Below are 16,262 nucleotides of genomic sequence, written 5' to 3' on the forward strand. Positions count from 1 at the left end.
GGTTGACGAGCCCGTGGACACATTTTTTTTGCGTGGTACCTTGGACTGACGGACCCAAGCTTTGCCTCGATAATCGACTGCTTCCTTGCCCAGGACATGGATGACAAGTGAACTGGCCCGTGCCCGGCGGATTCATGCTTCCAAGGACTCCCCAGTACAGGGATTTTTATTGTGTGGTTGTTGTTGAGCTATCCGTAACTGCACTAGGTTTCCGTAAATTGAATGAACCGACCGACACGCGGTTAAATTGGAAAACCAAAAACATACACAGTATACTGACCGTTACTCCGTACTCAAGGATCCTACCCGAACCACCTTGCCGACGGCAACATGTCATATTGTCGGGTATATTACCACCAGCAGCTCCCGCTAGAATCTTCAGATCTCGGGTCGTCAGCAGGCTGGATGAGGTCACAGGACAAACCTGAACATCGCTCTTATGAATACTCAACATGGCAGCAACGTAACGTATCTTTGCGCCGAAGCCGCAATCGAGGATTGTTCGCTGCGAAACAGTTGCCCAACACGGTTTCATGTCCGATAACTTACCTACTATCCGGGAATATCCGCCTTCGCTTCAAGCACTGTCCGAAACCTCGGGTAATGCCCGGCGTCAACTATGAAGTGGACAAGCATTTCCTTGCGTCTAGTTAGACCATTCCATATCTTCGGAGACAACACCACGAGGATAACTACCTTAGGCTACTATACAGTTCCGTACTATATATCTGCCCATCTTGTCCAAGTTCTACTTGCCTGCCACTGTTCCAGGGGTCTTTTTGTCTGTGCTCGACCTGACCCTGTCCGACCTTCTCCACGAGACAAGAAACCTCCTCTTTTCTTTCAAGTTTCAACTGACAACAGTGGAGGTATTACACTATTTCCAGACGGCCCCTCTCGGACTCGGATTGATTGTCGGGGAAACAGCAACGTGCAATGGCTGATATTTTCTCCCCAAACATGGCACTCACCCAGCCATCATCCCACGACTTCCTAGTCACGGTACTGGAGAGTTCAATAATTAAGACGGGACGATGGGAGAAATTTTCTCACCCGATGTCTTTTTACGGATTGGCGCCCCGATCACACCGAGGCCTTGAGCGACCAAGATTAACTTAAAGTGGATCCGGACCCTCATCGGCAACGGTGCCGGCGCCGCGCCACGCAAGTTCGTCGGAAGCGAGCTCGAGCTTTAACCGCTCCAAGCCCAAGACTCTCGCTGTTGCTTCCATACTAAGGAAAACCTTGGGATGCCAGATGCCAGGTGAGGTATGGTACAACTTCCCAGCCGCCCAGAAGAGTCAAGAGACATGCCGCAGCCAAGCCCGTCACGGCAGACGTCAAAACTGACAGCCCAGGCAGAGTGGCCCTCTCTACTACTATGGCCAGCAGGTGGAGTCATATTCCACACTATGAGTCCGTGACTCGTGAGCTTGTCTACTCGGGTCCCATCTCGGATCTCCGACTTCGATCCTGACAGGCGTCGTAGGCCCGTAGTGCGATTATTTAATATCCAGCCCGGAATCGGTGCTGCACTGCCTGCAAGTCATGAGCGATAACGGGACCAGAAACGGGGTCAGACGAATAATGCAACCTGTCGCCTTTGGTTTAATTTGGATGACCGGTAGTTGGGTACTGCGGATTGACGTTGGGCCCAGGTTGCAGTCGTATTGGTCTCCCAAAGTCCAGGGTCCAGTGAAATTCATGAAGAAGAACACCACCATCAAGGAATGTCCTTGTTGCTGCTTTGAAATCTCACACGAGCTGCTCACGTTACCGAGTGACGGCTGGAGTTGCCCCCTCTCTGCGTTTGCCTGGCCCTCGACGAAAGCCTAGGTAAGTTTCTAAAGTCACGTTGTAAGGAAAGGGTGGTAGGAAACGGCGATTGTTCTTTGTATCCGAACGACCTCACCGATGACCCTCTTGCAGTCAGGTGTCAAGATACACCTACTTTAACCTCTGCCTTGAGCTGTATTCGTTGAAAGGCCTAAGAACTCTCTCACTTCAACGCAGGCAGGCATGACCTCGAATGGAAGTCGTTAGGTAACGGAGGTTCTAGAACACCACGGTTGATGTGCCTCGTCGTGGGGGTTGAAGGGCGGGGGCCGAAGGTGCAGATTCCCGAGTGCAACCATGATTAGGTCATCTCTCGGAGCTGGGTTGCGCCACACATGAGCTTAGCTAAGCTAGTCGCCTTGCCATATTGTGGCTAGAGACAACTGGGTGGCCCAAGCTTATGTTTGGTGGCTGAACATCACGTGAAAGTCCTCCTGACTCTCCATGTCGCGAGAGTGTCGCATAGGTACCGTACTTTGTGAATACATGGCTCGAACCACTATAATCGCTGAATCATCCTTGTCCTTCATGCCAGAAACGGCCACTACGAGTAAGGAAGACCTCTCGGAAGCGTTCATGCGGGAACCCAGGTCGCACAGAAGATTTCGAGGATTTCTCATGGCTACTGAATGCTAGGTGGAATAAGAAGGAGCAGCCTGATGACAGGAAGGGGAGCAAAGAGGATTCTCGAGACCTGTTTAAGAGAATTTTATTCAGTGAAGTAATATTTGAAGAAGCCAAGGATTGTTCAAAACTCGACAATTTGGACGAACAGCTACGCGGTAGGTACGATGCACGAAAAAGCAGCTTGCTTGCTGGCTACTGCCCGCCGCTGCCCGCCGACCCACTACTTACTTGAGCGGGCTTACATCTGAATGGTCGACGGGAAGCAAGCATTCGAGTGGGTGCTCGCTCGGTCTCACCCAAACGGCAAACCAAAACACTCCTTTCCCCTCAGCTCCCGCCCCCTCCCCCTCCACTTCACCTTGTCGCTCCCGTTCTCCAATTGTTCGGCCGCTTGCTTACCTTAGCTCTGTCCCGTCACGTCTCTGCACTCCTGGAGCTACCTTGCAGTACCTTATTACTACGGCACAAGCTCAACCATCTAAACCCGAAACCCAAAAACACCATACACCTGTATACCCGCCCGGGCCTAGGTATATAATCCGATCTCCCAATATCCTGTCGCAATCCATCACCGACACCTGCCATCCCACGCTTAATTGAATCCTCAAATACCCCAACCATGAATTACGGTCATCAGCATCCCAATGGCGGCTACCACCCCATGCCGCCTGGTCATCCCGCGAACCAGATGCCCCAGCTTCCTCCCATGGGATATCCAGCACCAGCGCCTTTGCCATCTAACATGCCGCCCAATATGCCGCCCAACGGAATGTCTATGCAACATCAACATCACCAACCGCCTCCGCCCCCTCCAGCTCAGGCCCCTGTGCCAGCCTCCATTTCAAAAACGGATGATTTGGGCAGGAAATACGAGTACGTCGCGCGCTTCTTGCAAAGCACCAAAACGCTTGGACTAACGATGCGATTGCCAGGCTCGTCGTTGTGCAGCAGCCGCAGCGAGCGCGAATGTGTGGGTTTGGTGACAAGGTACGCTCACGTTTGCCGTTTCTACGACTCGCAACTCCCACTAACAATTCCCCCAGGATCGCCGGCCGATTACCCCTCCTCCGTGTATCAAAGTCGTCGTGCGAGATGCGAAGACTGGCCAAGAAATAAACCCCAAGTACGTGCGGCGCAACGAATTACAGCATCTTTGATTTGCTGTACTAACCTTGGCGGACAGCGATATTGATTCGGCACATTACATTATTCAGGTTGATCTTTGGTCAGAAGATGGCACTCAGGAGGTGAACCTTGTTCGTCACTCTTCCAACACAGCATCGATATCGACCACACAGCCGTACTCGTACACGGCGCTGCGCGAGGACCCTATGAACCCGCCACCAGCGCAGCCTTACCAAGAAATGCAACCATATGGATCAGCACCTATGGGATACGGCCAACAACCGCCGCCGCCCCAACCCCAGCAGCACATGATGCCAGGCTACGGCATGGCAGCTGGATCCAACTATCCTCGTCAGTCTCCCGACTACGTGGCTGCTCTGTTCTTCTAACGTACTGACTCGCGATGCAGAATATCAGTCAACGAATTCTCGGTTTGCGCCGGCAACCCAGTATTATCCGCAACACGCCAACCCCGGCCCCGTGCCTTCGCAGGCGGATCTAGCGTACGGCCATCGCCAGTCGCTATCCATGGCAGCGAGCCAGCCTCAAGGGATGTTTACAAGAAACATCATTGGAAGCGTCAGTTCGAGTGCCTTCCGCCTCAACGACGTAGACGATCAAGTCGGTGTTTGGTTCATCATGCAAGACCTGAGTGTGAGGACCGAAGGCCACTTCAGGTGAGTTTCTCTACGCGATCCGATGTATTAGTAGCATGACTAACTCGTTCCTCCCAAGATTGCGCTTTTCATTTGTCAACATCGCGAAGCCCCCCGGCGCGACCAATCCAAACGGATCAATGGTGAACCAGCACAAAGCCCCGATCCTCGCGGCGACTTTCAGCGACGCTTTCCAGGTCTACTCGGCCAAGAAATTCCCCGGTGTCTGCGAGAGTACTCCCCTCAGCAAATGTTTCGCAACGCAGGGCATCAAGATTCCCATCAGGAAGGAGGGTGCCGCAGACGGGAAGAAGGGCGGTGACGATGACGACGAAGCCTACCAGTAGTGCACGGAGGCGAACGATTCCGCGCACCCCGTACGTGTGTTGTGTCCCTTGAAGAAATCAAAGGGGCATGGAGTTTAGGAGGTGCGATATCACAGCATAAGGATACAGTACGCAGAAAAAAGGCGTACTGGACGGTCACTTTACTGTGGTATGAAATGTGATTATTTTCCTGGCCAGTGGGAGTTTTTGCAAGCCAAGCTTGTAACTTTGTATCAATGCTCAATTGGATTATGTGCCTTCTTTGGCGCCAGCATGATGAAATTCAAAAAGTCCAATAAGCCGAGATGGATTTACAATGTGCCTGCCGCGTGAGAATCGTGCCGAGGAAGTTGGAATAAGCCCTCATTATTCATATGAGAGAGCACCACCAAAAGCGTTCTACCTTCCTGTAAGGCAGGCAGGCCCCCCTGCAGGATATAGGATCAGGATTCGAGTGGGAAGTCCGGTCCGTCACACCCAGTCTCCAGATCTCCTCCGCCCACATTCCGACTCGGCCGGGTAACGTTCACTAGCTTCCGCGTCCCTTTTTCTAGGTGGGGTCGGGTCGTCCAAAGAGAGGACGCATGCCTATCAGCTTTGGAGGGGGGCGGAAGGGGAAGGAGGAAAGTAGGCAGGCGGAAAGCTTGTTATATTGGTAGATTGATCAGATGGCGGGAATCGAGGGGACAAAAAGGCAGAACGCATTTGTATAATACCTATAAACCTTTTTCCTCAGGGTACGCTTCATAACCCAAGGTATCACGTAGAAACCCTTTTGATGTATCGTGTCTTCAAAATCAAGAGGAAGGTTGCGGGCCCAGGCTGTTCAAATTTGCCTGTCAAAGCCACTTTTTAGCAAGAACATTCACGAGGCATACAGAGCACGAAAGAAAAATCCGAGCCATTTCGTCTTTTGAAAATCCGACACATTGTCTCCCATTTGGATATTGAAAGCCTACAAAAAAATCGATGCCTGCAGTTCTGACTGCGAGGCAACTCCAACGCCGTATCACGCCCTGCCCTATCATTTCCTTCCCTTTGCGGGACTTCTCGACTGAACGACGCTCCAACACTCCCAAAAGTTTTTTTCATTGCTGAACCTCCCTTCTTCTGCTTCCTCTCTCGGGAGTAGTAAATCCACTGTGGACATGATATCAGCTGTATAATTCGCATTCCATCCGTCAAAACCTCGTTGTGTCGCCTGTATCAAACGCCATCTCTCGTTTCCATCTCGAGCAAGAAAAAAGTAAAGACAAAAGGAAAACAAGTCAGGATGGAGAAGGAAGGGGGAAGAGGTGTACACATCGAGGTTCATATCCACCATTGATCCCCCTGAACGAATCCCTGACTTCACTCTCAAGCGGAACAAAGTCACGGGAGAAGCTTCTGTCCTCCTTTCGTGAGCAATAATACATGCCATGGGGATGATTCATCCCGGCTCAATTGGTTTTTTGAGCGTTCAAAGCCTTTGTCAACGCACACGTGCCTGACTGCACGCAGACATCAGCCTGGCCATGGCTGAAGAAAATCAATATTCTTGAATACTTTTGGTAACGCCAACTGTGCGTGCCGAGGCTCTATGAATCGGCCAGTTTCGCAAAGTGCTTGGACCAGATCCAACCGACTTGATCATCAGGGTCATCTTGGTTTTTGGCAAGCCATAGCTCGCCCTTCTCAGCAATAACATCAAAGATCTATGAATAAGGTTAGTCTGGCAGCTCTGAACACACGCACACAATGCTACAGATCATGTACTTACCTCGCCGGCTTGGTACGTAAGATACGGGTAACCAGCTTCGTGCTTTGTGGTTTCAATATTGAACTCGAATAGTGATGCAGCCAGCCAAAGTATGTTGTAACCATTTCCAGCTGGGGTGCGCTCACGTGACGATGCTCGTGAGGATCTTTGGCCTTCCTCGACTCCATCTGGCATTGGCAGTGCTGAATGGAACAGACCAGAGAAGCGCCTGGATTCATTGCCCGCATGTTGGGACTGGTGTGACGGATTGGAATCCCTTCTGTTGTTTGATGCCGACTCTGAGCTCTGTCTCGGGAGACCATTCGTTTCATAGCTTCGACCAGTGCCAGGCCGAGTGCCGGGCGGCGGAGCAATTGCACGGGGCACAGGTGATTGGTCACCTGTAACTGGAGAGGCAGACATTGAAGGTCGCTGAGCAGTTGCACCGGCGTAGTAGTCTCGGTAGTAGAACTGATGGGGACTGAGTGGTGTAGTGCTTGGCGACAGCGTGAACTGGCCACTGTGGCGCTTGGCAAAGTCTGGTGTCGGCAACATTGGGGCATGGTCACCATTGACTGACAAGCCTCTGGCGCGCGGAGATGATATCTCAGCTGGCCGTGGCCGGTGCTTAGTCGTGACATCGTCGGTGCTTGCTGTAGTAGACTGTGACGTCCTTCCTCTGTATGCAGGGTTCAAGATCCCAACATTGGCGAAGAGTTCCTGCGCGTACTTATAGTCCCGTTGGAAAGCAGAGACAATGTCGGGAACCTCTGGCGGCGGCCCCGTCTCTCCGGTGACCTTCTTGACCTTTTCCACCCAGATGGAGTACCAATTCGCCTGAATGTTGACGAAATTGCCCAGGCAGATGTTTCCAATCCTCTCTGTCAGGGCAGACAGCTGAGGGAGCTCCTTCTTAAGGGTCTCGTTGAGGGCGTCGTACTGCTCCACCAATTCCTTAAGTCTGACGTCTATCGTCTTTCCGCCCTTCTTGATTTGTTCTGCCCTCTCATAGTCAAGACGTCTCTTTGCACGTTTCTTCATTGCCAACGAGGGGTTACCATAAGCCTTGATCACATGCTCGAATGGCTCGATGACATGCTTGCGAACTTGCTGGAGCTACTTGGGTGTTAGTGTGTGATGAATGGCTTCTTGAATGGATTGCTCACATGATCTTCTAGGGCGATCTTCTCAATATCTCTCATCGAGACATTGAATTGCACCCATTTGCTTTCCAGCTCCGGATAGCTACCAGGTTGGAGACGCATAACAAGCTCCATGGCGGATAGGTACTGTAAGAACTCATGCACATAGGCGCTGACCTGTCGGGTGTAGAATTCCACATCTCTGAGAACAACTTGTAGCCGAAGGTAATCGTCGCCAAATTTCTCATGGAGCTTGGCGTATACAGCGTCTTCAGGTATCTTCGAGCTTGCAGCCTGAAGCTTATCGACACGTTTGCCAAAGGCTCGAGCAAATCCAGCCTTGACATCGGATTCCTTCCTCTTGCGGCCAACAATTTGTCCAACAAGCTCGAAGTTCTTCTTCGTCTTGTTAATCTCGACAATTGCCAACTCCAGGGTTTCCTTGGCTGACAACAGCTCGGCTCGGTCCGGATGATCCTCGGGCGTGTGTCGCAGAAGCTCTTGGATGAGATTAGGATATTTTGTGATTCGTTGCATGGGCTTGATGAGAAGTGAATCCAGGTCCCAGGCTGCAGTCAGGTCCTTGGCCACTTCGTTACACTCGTTGAGCCAGACCTTCACCGTGGGGTCTTGCTGGATCTGAATTAAGCGTTTGGCCGCATGGTCGCTGTTTCTGAGGAAGCCCTCATGCGCCAATCTCATCTGTTCAATATGCTTCGTGAAGAGGGGACCCAGCGACGTGGCTCTATCGTTGTCGTCACCGAGTTCGGGTGCCACTGAATTCGTCGACGGGTTTCCAGTCTGTTCCGAAGCAACCGAGTCCTCCTTCGGCAAAGGGGAACGCCTGCCGTGGGGCACATAGACAGTGCAAACAGCTTCCTTAAGCCGAGCACAGAACATGGTGTGGAAGGTGATAATCTCGTCGGTATTTCTGAAAATGAGCTTGATGGTCTTGTCATCCAGTCGTGGACAAGCTTCGGCGGTGCCCTTGTAGATTTCTTCCACAATGTTCATATCCCTTACAAAGACCATCTCGGTATCGACGAGTTCTCTGATCACGTTGCGTCGTTGCACCAGGCGGTGTTTTTCTTTCCCGATCGGTCCGTCTTTCTGACTGGGTGTTGCTATTGACTCGACCGGAGTCTGGCCGCTGAGAGAATACTCCCTGGTTTCGATCGACATGTGGTCGATCGATTGGGTAGTCGAGACGGGGCGCGATACATCTTCGCTCTGACGCCGAGAAGAGCCCGCAAGGGTACTTCCGGGGAGCGTGTCGGCGTAGATGCTGCTAGCTGCCGTTCGCCTATCGCGGACTCGTGTAGACGCAGGGACTGGCGGAGGCTCATGTTCTGGCCGCGCCAAAGCAGGATCTACCTTCCGTGCTGGAAAGTGGCTCTCATCGATGTAAGGAACCGAGAAACCATCTCCAGTGTCCAACTCCGGCAGCTGATGAATGGTCGCACGGTTGGATGGCTGAGCGGCTGCTGTATCCGATGGCGCAAAGTCAGGGCTGTAATGTTCACTCTGTCGGGCGGACGAGTCTCTGCTAGAGACCGATCCAAAAGTCGACTCGGACGCATAGGGCGGCTTGGGGATTGGGAGGACATCGTCGAAGGCCGAGATTCTGTGGTGAATGGGTTCGTCGCTGTCGACCGAGAAATCAGTCCATGCGGATTGTTGGCTGGTCCGGTTCACAGTCGCATGCATGGAGGGAACCATCAGGCTGCGGGACGTGTCGGGAGTTTGCTGGCTTTCGAGGCTCGTTTTATGAGGATCATCTTGCGGATCAGAGGACTCGCAAGTAGATGCTCGTTGAGACGAATCATTGTCCTTGTGGTGCTCATTGTAGAAGTCTTCAGGCTTCTCGAGGGTGTCGCTCGCTGACCCCAGATCCTTCTCCGTATTGTGGTGGAAGTAAGACACATCACACACGGACCCATCCATATCCCCCATTTGACTCTGATCGTCAAAGTCATCATACGACTCCATTCTTGGGAAAGGAATTGTTTCCTGTCTAGGAGAGTCATATTCAGATTCCCGCCTGAGAATTTTGACTGTTGTTTCGTACGATGAGCTCGAGAAAGGAATTGGCTCATATTCAGACATCGGCCGCGAGCTGGCAAATGCACCAGGAACCGCCGGTTCATCGAACTCGCTTCTCGTCGGGGTCGGTTCAGGCGATTGATGGGACGACGTTGGTTCCAACGAGATCTTGATCGAAACCGCGTCGTCACCTACGGACTCATCCTCGAATGGGTACTGGTATTCCGCTTTTTCTGGTGTGGGCAGTCGTTGCTCTTCCTCGGCTTCAGCCTTCTCCAGCGCTGACGGCGGAGGCTGCTCTTCGACTTCGGCAGTCTCGGCCTCCAAATGTAGCTGGATTTCCTCGGGCTCGTTCTTCTCGGGGGTTGGCGCACGTCGCACTTCGTCCAGTTCAGCCTGCTCGTGGTTGCCGTCGGCTTGAATAATTGTCAATCCGAGCCCAGTAGGAGGTTGCGCAGACTCTAGCTGCACGGGTGGAAGTTCCTGTGGCTCATTATCAAACTCGGTAGTCTCCGAAGTGGCCGAGATTGCGGATTGCGGGATTTCTTCTTCTCTCTCGAAAGGAGGGCTCAAGGCCGGGAAACTGCCCGGGATGCCCAGCGTAGGGGAGTCTGCAGCTTGAGGCTGAGGCGGAGAGAGGGAAACGATGGGTGGCAATATCGTCGAAATCGTTAGTGGCTGAGGCGACTGCGCAGGCGATGGAGGCTGCGCCGACGGTTCCGGTGCTGCAGAAGGTTCCTCCAACGGCTTCTCGAAGGTTTCGTTATGATCCACTGGAGGCGATTCGGCTTCAATCGGCGGGACCGGCGGAATCTCTTCCTCCTCAGTAGCAGCAGATTCTTCGTCCTTCTTGCGTTTCGCCGCTGCCTGTTTTGCATCGCGCACCTGACTATCGCGGATAGACTTAGTATACGCCAGTCTGATGTGTTCGCGCCGTTGCTCAAAGTCAATAGGGCCCACAGAGATCTTTCGTCTTCTAGTCGTTGATGATCCATCGGGCTTCAGGGACTGCTTCGGCGCAGGCTTATGCGGCGATTTGGACCTATCAACGGCTTTCAAGCGCGAACTTGCCGTGGTGGCTGTCGATACAGACTGCCGGGGTCGAGAACTGCGCAGTGGAGGAGATAGCTTCGGAGGTGGTGCTGCCACATATGCAGTGAGGCGGGTGTTGTTATTCGGGGTCACGAGACCTCGAGGCGCAGGTTTTCGTCCTGGCGTCGCTTGAGTAGGTGTTTTTGCTCGAGTAGGTGTCTTGGCACGATTAACAGGTGTAGTTGTCCGAGCTGTCTTAGTTGCGGGCGCCGGGCGCTTGAAAGTCGATGGAGAGTTAGCCCTAGAGCTTTCCCGTGTTGATGGCGGGCTGTTCGAGTCGCTTGAGTTGGCCAACTTGCGTACAGAAACGGGAAGGCGTGATGTAGGTGATGCTGCTCGTCCAAACTGCTCGACCTCTGCCATTGGCCGTGATGCAAGAGCCTTTCTCACCAGAGGCGCTCCAGCCTTTGACGCGGCCACATCACTATGTGCCCGAACATGACCTCTAGCATTGGGGACCGAACGTCCTACTGAAGTATTCGACTGTGTCGTTGCGGCTCGGTACCAATCAGTTGGGGAAGCCGGCTCGACGAGGTCGGGGTCGGATTTCGTCCTTTGGTGGAGCTTAGCCACATGTATACTGGACTCTGAAGTCCGCCGCGGTCGTGAGCCCGAACCCTCGATTCCGAATCCTACGGCCAAGGTGTCACGCTGTTCTGGAAGGATTTCGCCGAAAAGCAGACCGGGCGCTCTCGGAGAAGAGGGGGGTAAAGAAGGTGACTTGTGCTGCAGGTTTGTCATAGACTTGGATGCATGTGCAATGCCCGTAGCTGAAGTTGTATTCCGCGGCTTGGCGATTCGACTGGCGAAAGATTGCGAATTGTTTGACAACTGATCCTCGGCGACATATTTCGTTCGTTGCGTTCGAGCGGCCGTTCCTCTGCTAGTGTCAGGTGTCAGTTCACGGTTCGTCGAGGCCCTCAGTGTAGAGTATGATGTTGACCCGCTTCCACTCGGTGTAGTTTTGTCGATGTTTGTCGCGGCTCTGGTCGGTCGAATAGGCACGCCTCGCACAGGGATTCTGGGCATCGATGGAGCTGGGGACGAGGTCTGCTGATCAAATCTCTTGGTCAAGTCCTTGACGCTCGGCTTGCGATTTGTGTTTGTTCTAGGGGCGCCAATTGGGGGTTCGACAGGAGCAGAAGCAGATCGCTGCGAAGGGCGCAAGGGCGTACGGCTTGCGGGAGCCGGCGGGTGCTTTGGATCTTTGCCATTGCCGTTTGGCCGCATGGCCGGGTTCTCGCGAGCTCGAGATACGGAGGTCGCCATGTAGTCGTAATCTGAAGAAGGGGTTCGTCGATGATGATTTGACGACTGTACGCCTCGGTAGCTTCGGTAGAAATCATCCGGGTTTACTGAATCGTGGTCATGACCAGCGGCGGCGAAAGCCCCAGCCGTGTGTGCGGCAGAGGCATGCAAGTTCTCGAGCGTGAAGGCGTTGGTAGTGGGGCTGCTAGGGATGTAATGGCGATGAGATTGCTGAGAGGGGGTCTGAGATGAACGGTGGTAACGATCGGAATCGGAATCGAGGTCGAAGTCGGAGTCGTGATGGTCGTAGTGGGAGTCAAAGTTGGGTTGACGATGAAGTTGGTGAGGGTACTGAGGAGGAGAAGCTAGAGGTTGCGGTTGGTGGTGCTGGAGATGGACCTGGCGTTGCACATTGAGCGCAGGTGCCAGGCGGTCCTCGTCTTCTGGACTGCCAGCTTCCATTGTGGCCTGAACATCAGTCAGGCGTGTCGGGTGGACTGGGTCGTCAAGAATTCCATAGACCCATGCAGGCTGTGTGGGATGTTTGGGTTGGGAAGCATTGATGTGTTGGCCTGCAAGCTGAGTGGGCAGCGACAGTTTGGAGAGGCGACGGGCAGTCCCTGGTTGGAGAGCGTTGGCAGTGTCCGGGGCCTATCGACAGCAAATCTTAATGCATAGGATGGGTGGCCGCCGCAGAAGCAGGCCGTGAGTGCAGTGCGACTTTTTGCTCTGTGGGGGTTTTATGGAGATTGGATACTTTTGCTGGAGTCGGGACGAAGAGAGATCTGCAAGTGCTTTTTCCGCGATTGTGTTAATTTTGTCCCTTTTCCCAGGGCGGGGGGGGGGGTTGTGGTGAGGTGGTGAATCGGACGCAACGAGATGGGATGGCAAGAGCGAGGTTGGAATGGTGGGAAGGCAAAAGGCAAGGGCAACCAACGGGAAAGGTGAGGTCAAGATAGGTTGGTTGGTAGGTAATTAGGCAGGTAGGGAGAGGCACAGAGAGACGCACGCGTGCACGCACACTCACACTTGCACACTCACAGATTGCCTTTTTTAGCGCACTGAGCAAGTGCGAAGCGGGAAGGCAGGAGGAGGATACCGGTACCTTCTCCCTCCGCGCTAATATGTGTGAGTGAGGAGATGGGGGGGAGAGAGGAGAGGGGCCGGAGAGGTGTGTGTACGGAGTATGTGCGTATGTCGCCTACCTTACCTCAGGGTACCTTGTGGGCGCGGTGTATGTGTAGTGGGAAAGCCAGAAGGAGCCGTCGTCTCCATTGGTAGTTATTAGCTCCTACCTCGAAAAAGGCACTCGTCGACGATGGGCGAGAGCCTGGGAGGACGTGAAATGGCACAGGGAAGGAACGAGGAGCAGAATTAGCGCAGTGCCTTCCATTCTTGCGACTGCACCAAAATCGCAAAATTGCCAGGCAGGTGCAAGTTTGGGTCGGCACGGCACGTAATCATCCCGTCTGCACCTGCTTCTTTTGCAACAAGCGAGGCATAAAAGACTCTGGTAATTGCAAATTTATTAGCTACCTGTGGGAAGCAGCGGACGAGCATCCGCGTAGTGTACGGAGTATGCGCGGTATGCAGTCAGGTCGTGGTCAACGGGATGAGCTGAGACGGCAAGTGGGGACAGTAGATGCGAAAGGTGAGGCTATCGTCCAATCGGTCAAAATGAATGCGCTTCGGTCAGAGTGGCAGCCGGGACAAGATGGAAAGCAAACAGGATTGGATCATTGGACGTCGGGTGCAAGGTACGGAGCACGAACTGGTCGGGCAGCTTGGCAGTAATTCGTATGTCAGGGAGGGGAAACGGCCCAGGTATTCCTTCCAGAGAGGGAGACGGGAAAGAAAGGGAGGGGATGACGGCAGGTGCTAGATTCAGTTCGGTAGGTCTGTCCGGACACTCGGGAAAGAGGGAGCGAGACCCGGGCCAGGACCCGGGAAGGCGTAAGGGGGTCGTCTCTGCACACAATCTGGGACTATCACATAATGCCTAATTAAGTCCATGCCTGCCTCATGGATAGGAAACAATTGCCACCAAAGCCCAACGTAGATGAGTAACGCTGCTGGCGTCGATAAAGACAAAGTAAGTGGATGTGGTGTGGAGAGAGAGAGAGAGAGAGAGGGACAGAAAGACAAAATTGACTGCAACTTCCAGTGTCGCATCCAGGTTGAGATTCAGGTACGGATACAAACAAAGTACGTACTTCTCGACCGGAACGCATCAGAATCGCGGAGCAAAAAAGCACAAGACACCACGGGTACCCGGCGTCTGATTCATAGGCACACCGTACTGCGAGTGCTATGTAAGGTACGAAGTACAGGAAATAAGACGTCAATTTGCAAAATGTCCGTCTTCCCCTGTCAGCCTCCACTCGACTGTTTGGACCTTGGAAAACATGGCATGGGCATGGTTTTGTCTCCAGAGAGACCCAGAGAAGCAAACTCCAAACTCCGCTGCAAGATTGATGAAGTTTGTATTTTGTCCAGGGCATCCGTCTTTGCTCTTCCATCTTGATACGCTCGCTTTGGCAGGCAGGCCACAAAAACAAAAGGCAATCTCGATTCGAACGATTCAGGATCTATCGTCTTGCTGGGGTAAATTCCTCTGCTATATGGCCATCCGCCCCTTTCCCTTCCAAAGAGGCAACATTTTATTCTTTCGCAGCACAAAGTCAAACTCTGGTGCGTCCCTTGGCCCTCGCTTCGTCCCGTCTTAGAATGGTCTTGCGGCGCCTGAGTAAGAACTCAAGACATTGGAGAAGGGGGAATGCGCCTGGAGTGCATTGACGGTCCCCGTATCCAGACGATAAGCCTTTTCATCCGCGAGGTAATACAAGAAGGGGGGGGGGGGGCCACAGAAACATCCAAAAGACGATTTAGAGAATGCCAAGATCGTACGGACACAACAAACATCAGACGTCACCACCAATCGGTCAATACTTTGGGCGGGAACCGAAGCCAGAGAGCGGCGGGGCCCGGCTCATGCAGTTCATGGGTGATTGGCTGCGAATGTTCAAAATGACGGCAAACTGGCAAGCATTCCACGAGGTCAGAGGAGTCAATCTTCATGCTGGGAACCCTCGTCGATGGTACGATGCTGTACCGCAAGGCTTAGATCAAAGCCACGGACGAGCAAAGGTCAAATATATTGACAGATACGTACTCCATACTCCGCAAGGTGCAGTACGGATACCGCTCTATCAGAGTTTCCTTCCTCCATGATCCATCCGTTCGGCACCGACAACGGAGCTGGAGGGGGGCGGGAAACAACATAATAGCGCACCTCGTCCCGAAACGGTCAAAGTCGGGTCGAGACCGAGATTGTGGTGGTTGTGGTAACCGGTTGAGGTTGCAATCAAGCCAAGTACTTTCAGGTCCCGGGTTGGAACATCCGAGAGAGTTAAGTTGCTTTCTTACGACAGGATGACTTCAAGGTTCCTATGCAGATGGCTCAACGCTCAACAGCCCAATGCGGCTGACCATTGATTCTATGGCCGATAGCCATACGCCAACTGATCTGCTTTGGGATCAATATGCGCAGGCCGCAGGGCACTGGGGGGATCCGTTTCGATGAGGGGAGCGAGGGAACGGTGTTGGGAGCCCGGGCACCTATATCAGTGCTACTATCGACTTGCGTCCATACGGATGCTCCGTCATCACCATGTCGCCGTAGTGCAATCATTCGAGGCTGACATACAGCCTACCATATGTACGCGACTATGACCCGGGGACCGGCGGTCGTTGAGAAAAGAGATCCTACTTGCCACTGCATTGCATCCTGCGGGCTTACGCAGGCAGGCTGGACAAGTTGGGGAACAGGCGCAGCTCGTATTCTGACCGAAGATGCAGAGAAGTAATTCGACGCTCTCGGTCTTGAGGCAGGGAAGTCCCGTCAATGGCCCAATGCAACTCCGGAGTCTGTGCTTGGCTTAAGACATGTTGCTATGATGTGAGGGCTCAGTGCAATCAATGGATGGATGGCCAACCCAGCTCGACCTTCCTTGATGTAGCTCCCCCGCCTCTCTCATCCAAGACCTGGGTTCAGGAAGTGGCTTAGTCAGACTCATAGGCTTGGCCATCTGCGCCCTACATGTTGATGTTGTCAAATACTGGACTCTCTCTCCATCTGTTCTTATTGATGTATCAAGGTTGGAACAGTATGGAACATCAACAACATCAACTAGTAAGAAAAAACAATACTAGGCACAACCTGGGGCTTCACAAGGACGCTAATACCCTGATTGCAGAAAATCTTTTGGCTATTATGAAACGCGATCCACGTCGACCCAGCTAACTGGCTCGTTCCTGTGAACAAGACCGAACCGTCTCTTCCACAGACAAGGAACCCTTTCCCCCAGGCGTTCACTCCAATTATGAGCCGAGCGATTTTGGAAAAGTCGGTTCATCGTAGCACCGCAGG

At 53.1% G+C, this 16,262-nt stretch overlaps 4 protein-coding genes across 4 annotated transcripts; 1 reads left to right on the forward strand and 3 right to left on the reverse strand.

Annotated features, from left to right (window-relative positions):
- Positions 1-3,217: 3,217 nt before the first annotated feature.
- BDZ83DRAFT_574011 (velvet factor) lies at positions 3,218-4,591 on the forward strand (the record flags this gene model as incomplete). Its single annotated transcript, XM_060504672.1, has 6 exons — positions 3,218-3,336; positions 3,396-3,450; positions 3,507-3,586; positions 3,647-3,939; positions 3,998-4,265; positions 4,324-4,591. 6 exons carry the CDS (start codon positions 3,218-3,220, stop codon positions 4,589-4,591), a joined length of 1,083 nt encoding a protein of 360 aa, XP_060366757.1.
- Positions 4,592-6,147: 1,556 nt separating this feature from the next.
- BDZ83DRAFT_574034 (RhoGEF domain-containing protein) lies at positions 6,148-10,948 on the reverse strand (the record flags this gene model as incomplete). Its single annotated transcript, XM_060504677.1, has 3 exons — positions 6,148-6,264; positions 6,330-7,424; positions 7,475-10,948. The coding sequence occupies 3 exons, from the start codon at positions 10,946-10,948 to the stop codon at positions 6,148-6,150; spliced, it is 4,686 nt and encodes a 1,561-aa protein (XP_060366758.1).
- A 538-nt stretch (positions 10,949-11,486) lies between these two features.
- On the reverse strand, positions 11,487-12,295 carry BDZ83DRAFT_573974 (uncharacterized protein; the record flags this gene model as incomplete). Its single annotated transcript, XM_060504666.1, has 2 exons — positions 11,487-11,537; positions 11,600-12,295. 2 exons carry the CDS (start codon positions 12,293-12,295, stop codon positions 11,487-11,489), a joined length of 747 nt encoding a protein of 248 aa, XP_060366759.1.
- A 1,377-nt stretch (positions 12,296-13,672) lies between these two features.
- Positions 13,673-14,124, reverse strand: BDZ83DRAFT_251227 (uncharacterized protein). The gene has a single exon (XM_060501926.1). The coding sequence runs from the start codon at positions 14,003-14,005 to the stop codon at positions 13,718-13,720; it is 288 nt and encodes a 95-aa protein (XP_060366760.1). The 5' UTR covers positions 14,006-14,124; the 3' UTR covers positions 13,673-13,717.
- Between the last annotated feature and the right edge of the window lie 2,138 nt (positions 14,125-16,262).

This window comes from Colletotrichum acutatum, assembly GCF_030867785.1.
Source record: "Colletotrichum acutatum strain CBS 112980 chromosome Unknown BDZ83scaffold_30, whole genome shotgun sequence".
In the NCBI taxonomy this organism is placed as follows: domain Eukaryota; kingdom Fungi; phylum Ascomycota; class Sordariomycetes; order Glomerellales; family Glomerellaceae; genus Colletotrichum; species Colletotrichum acutatum.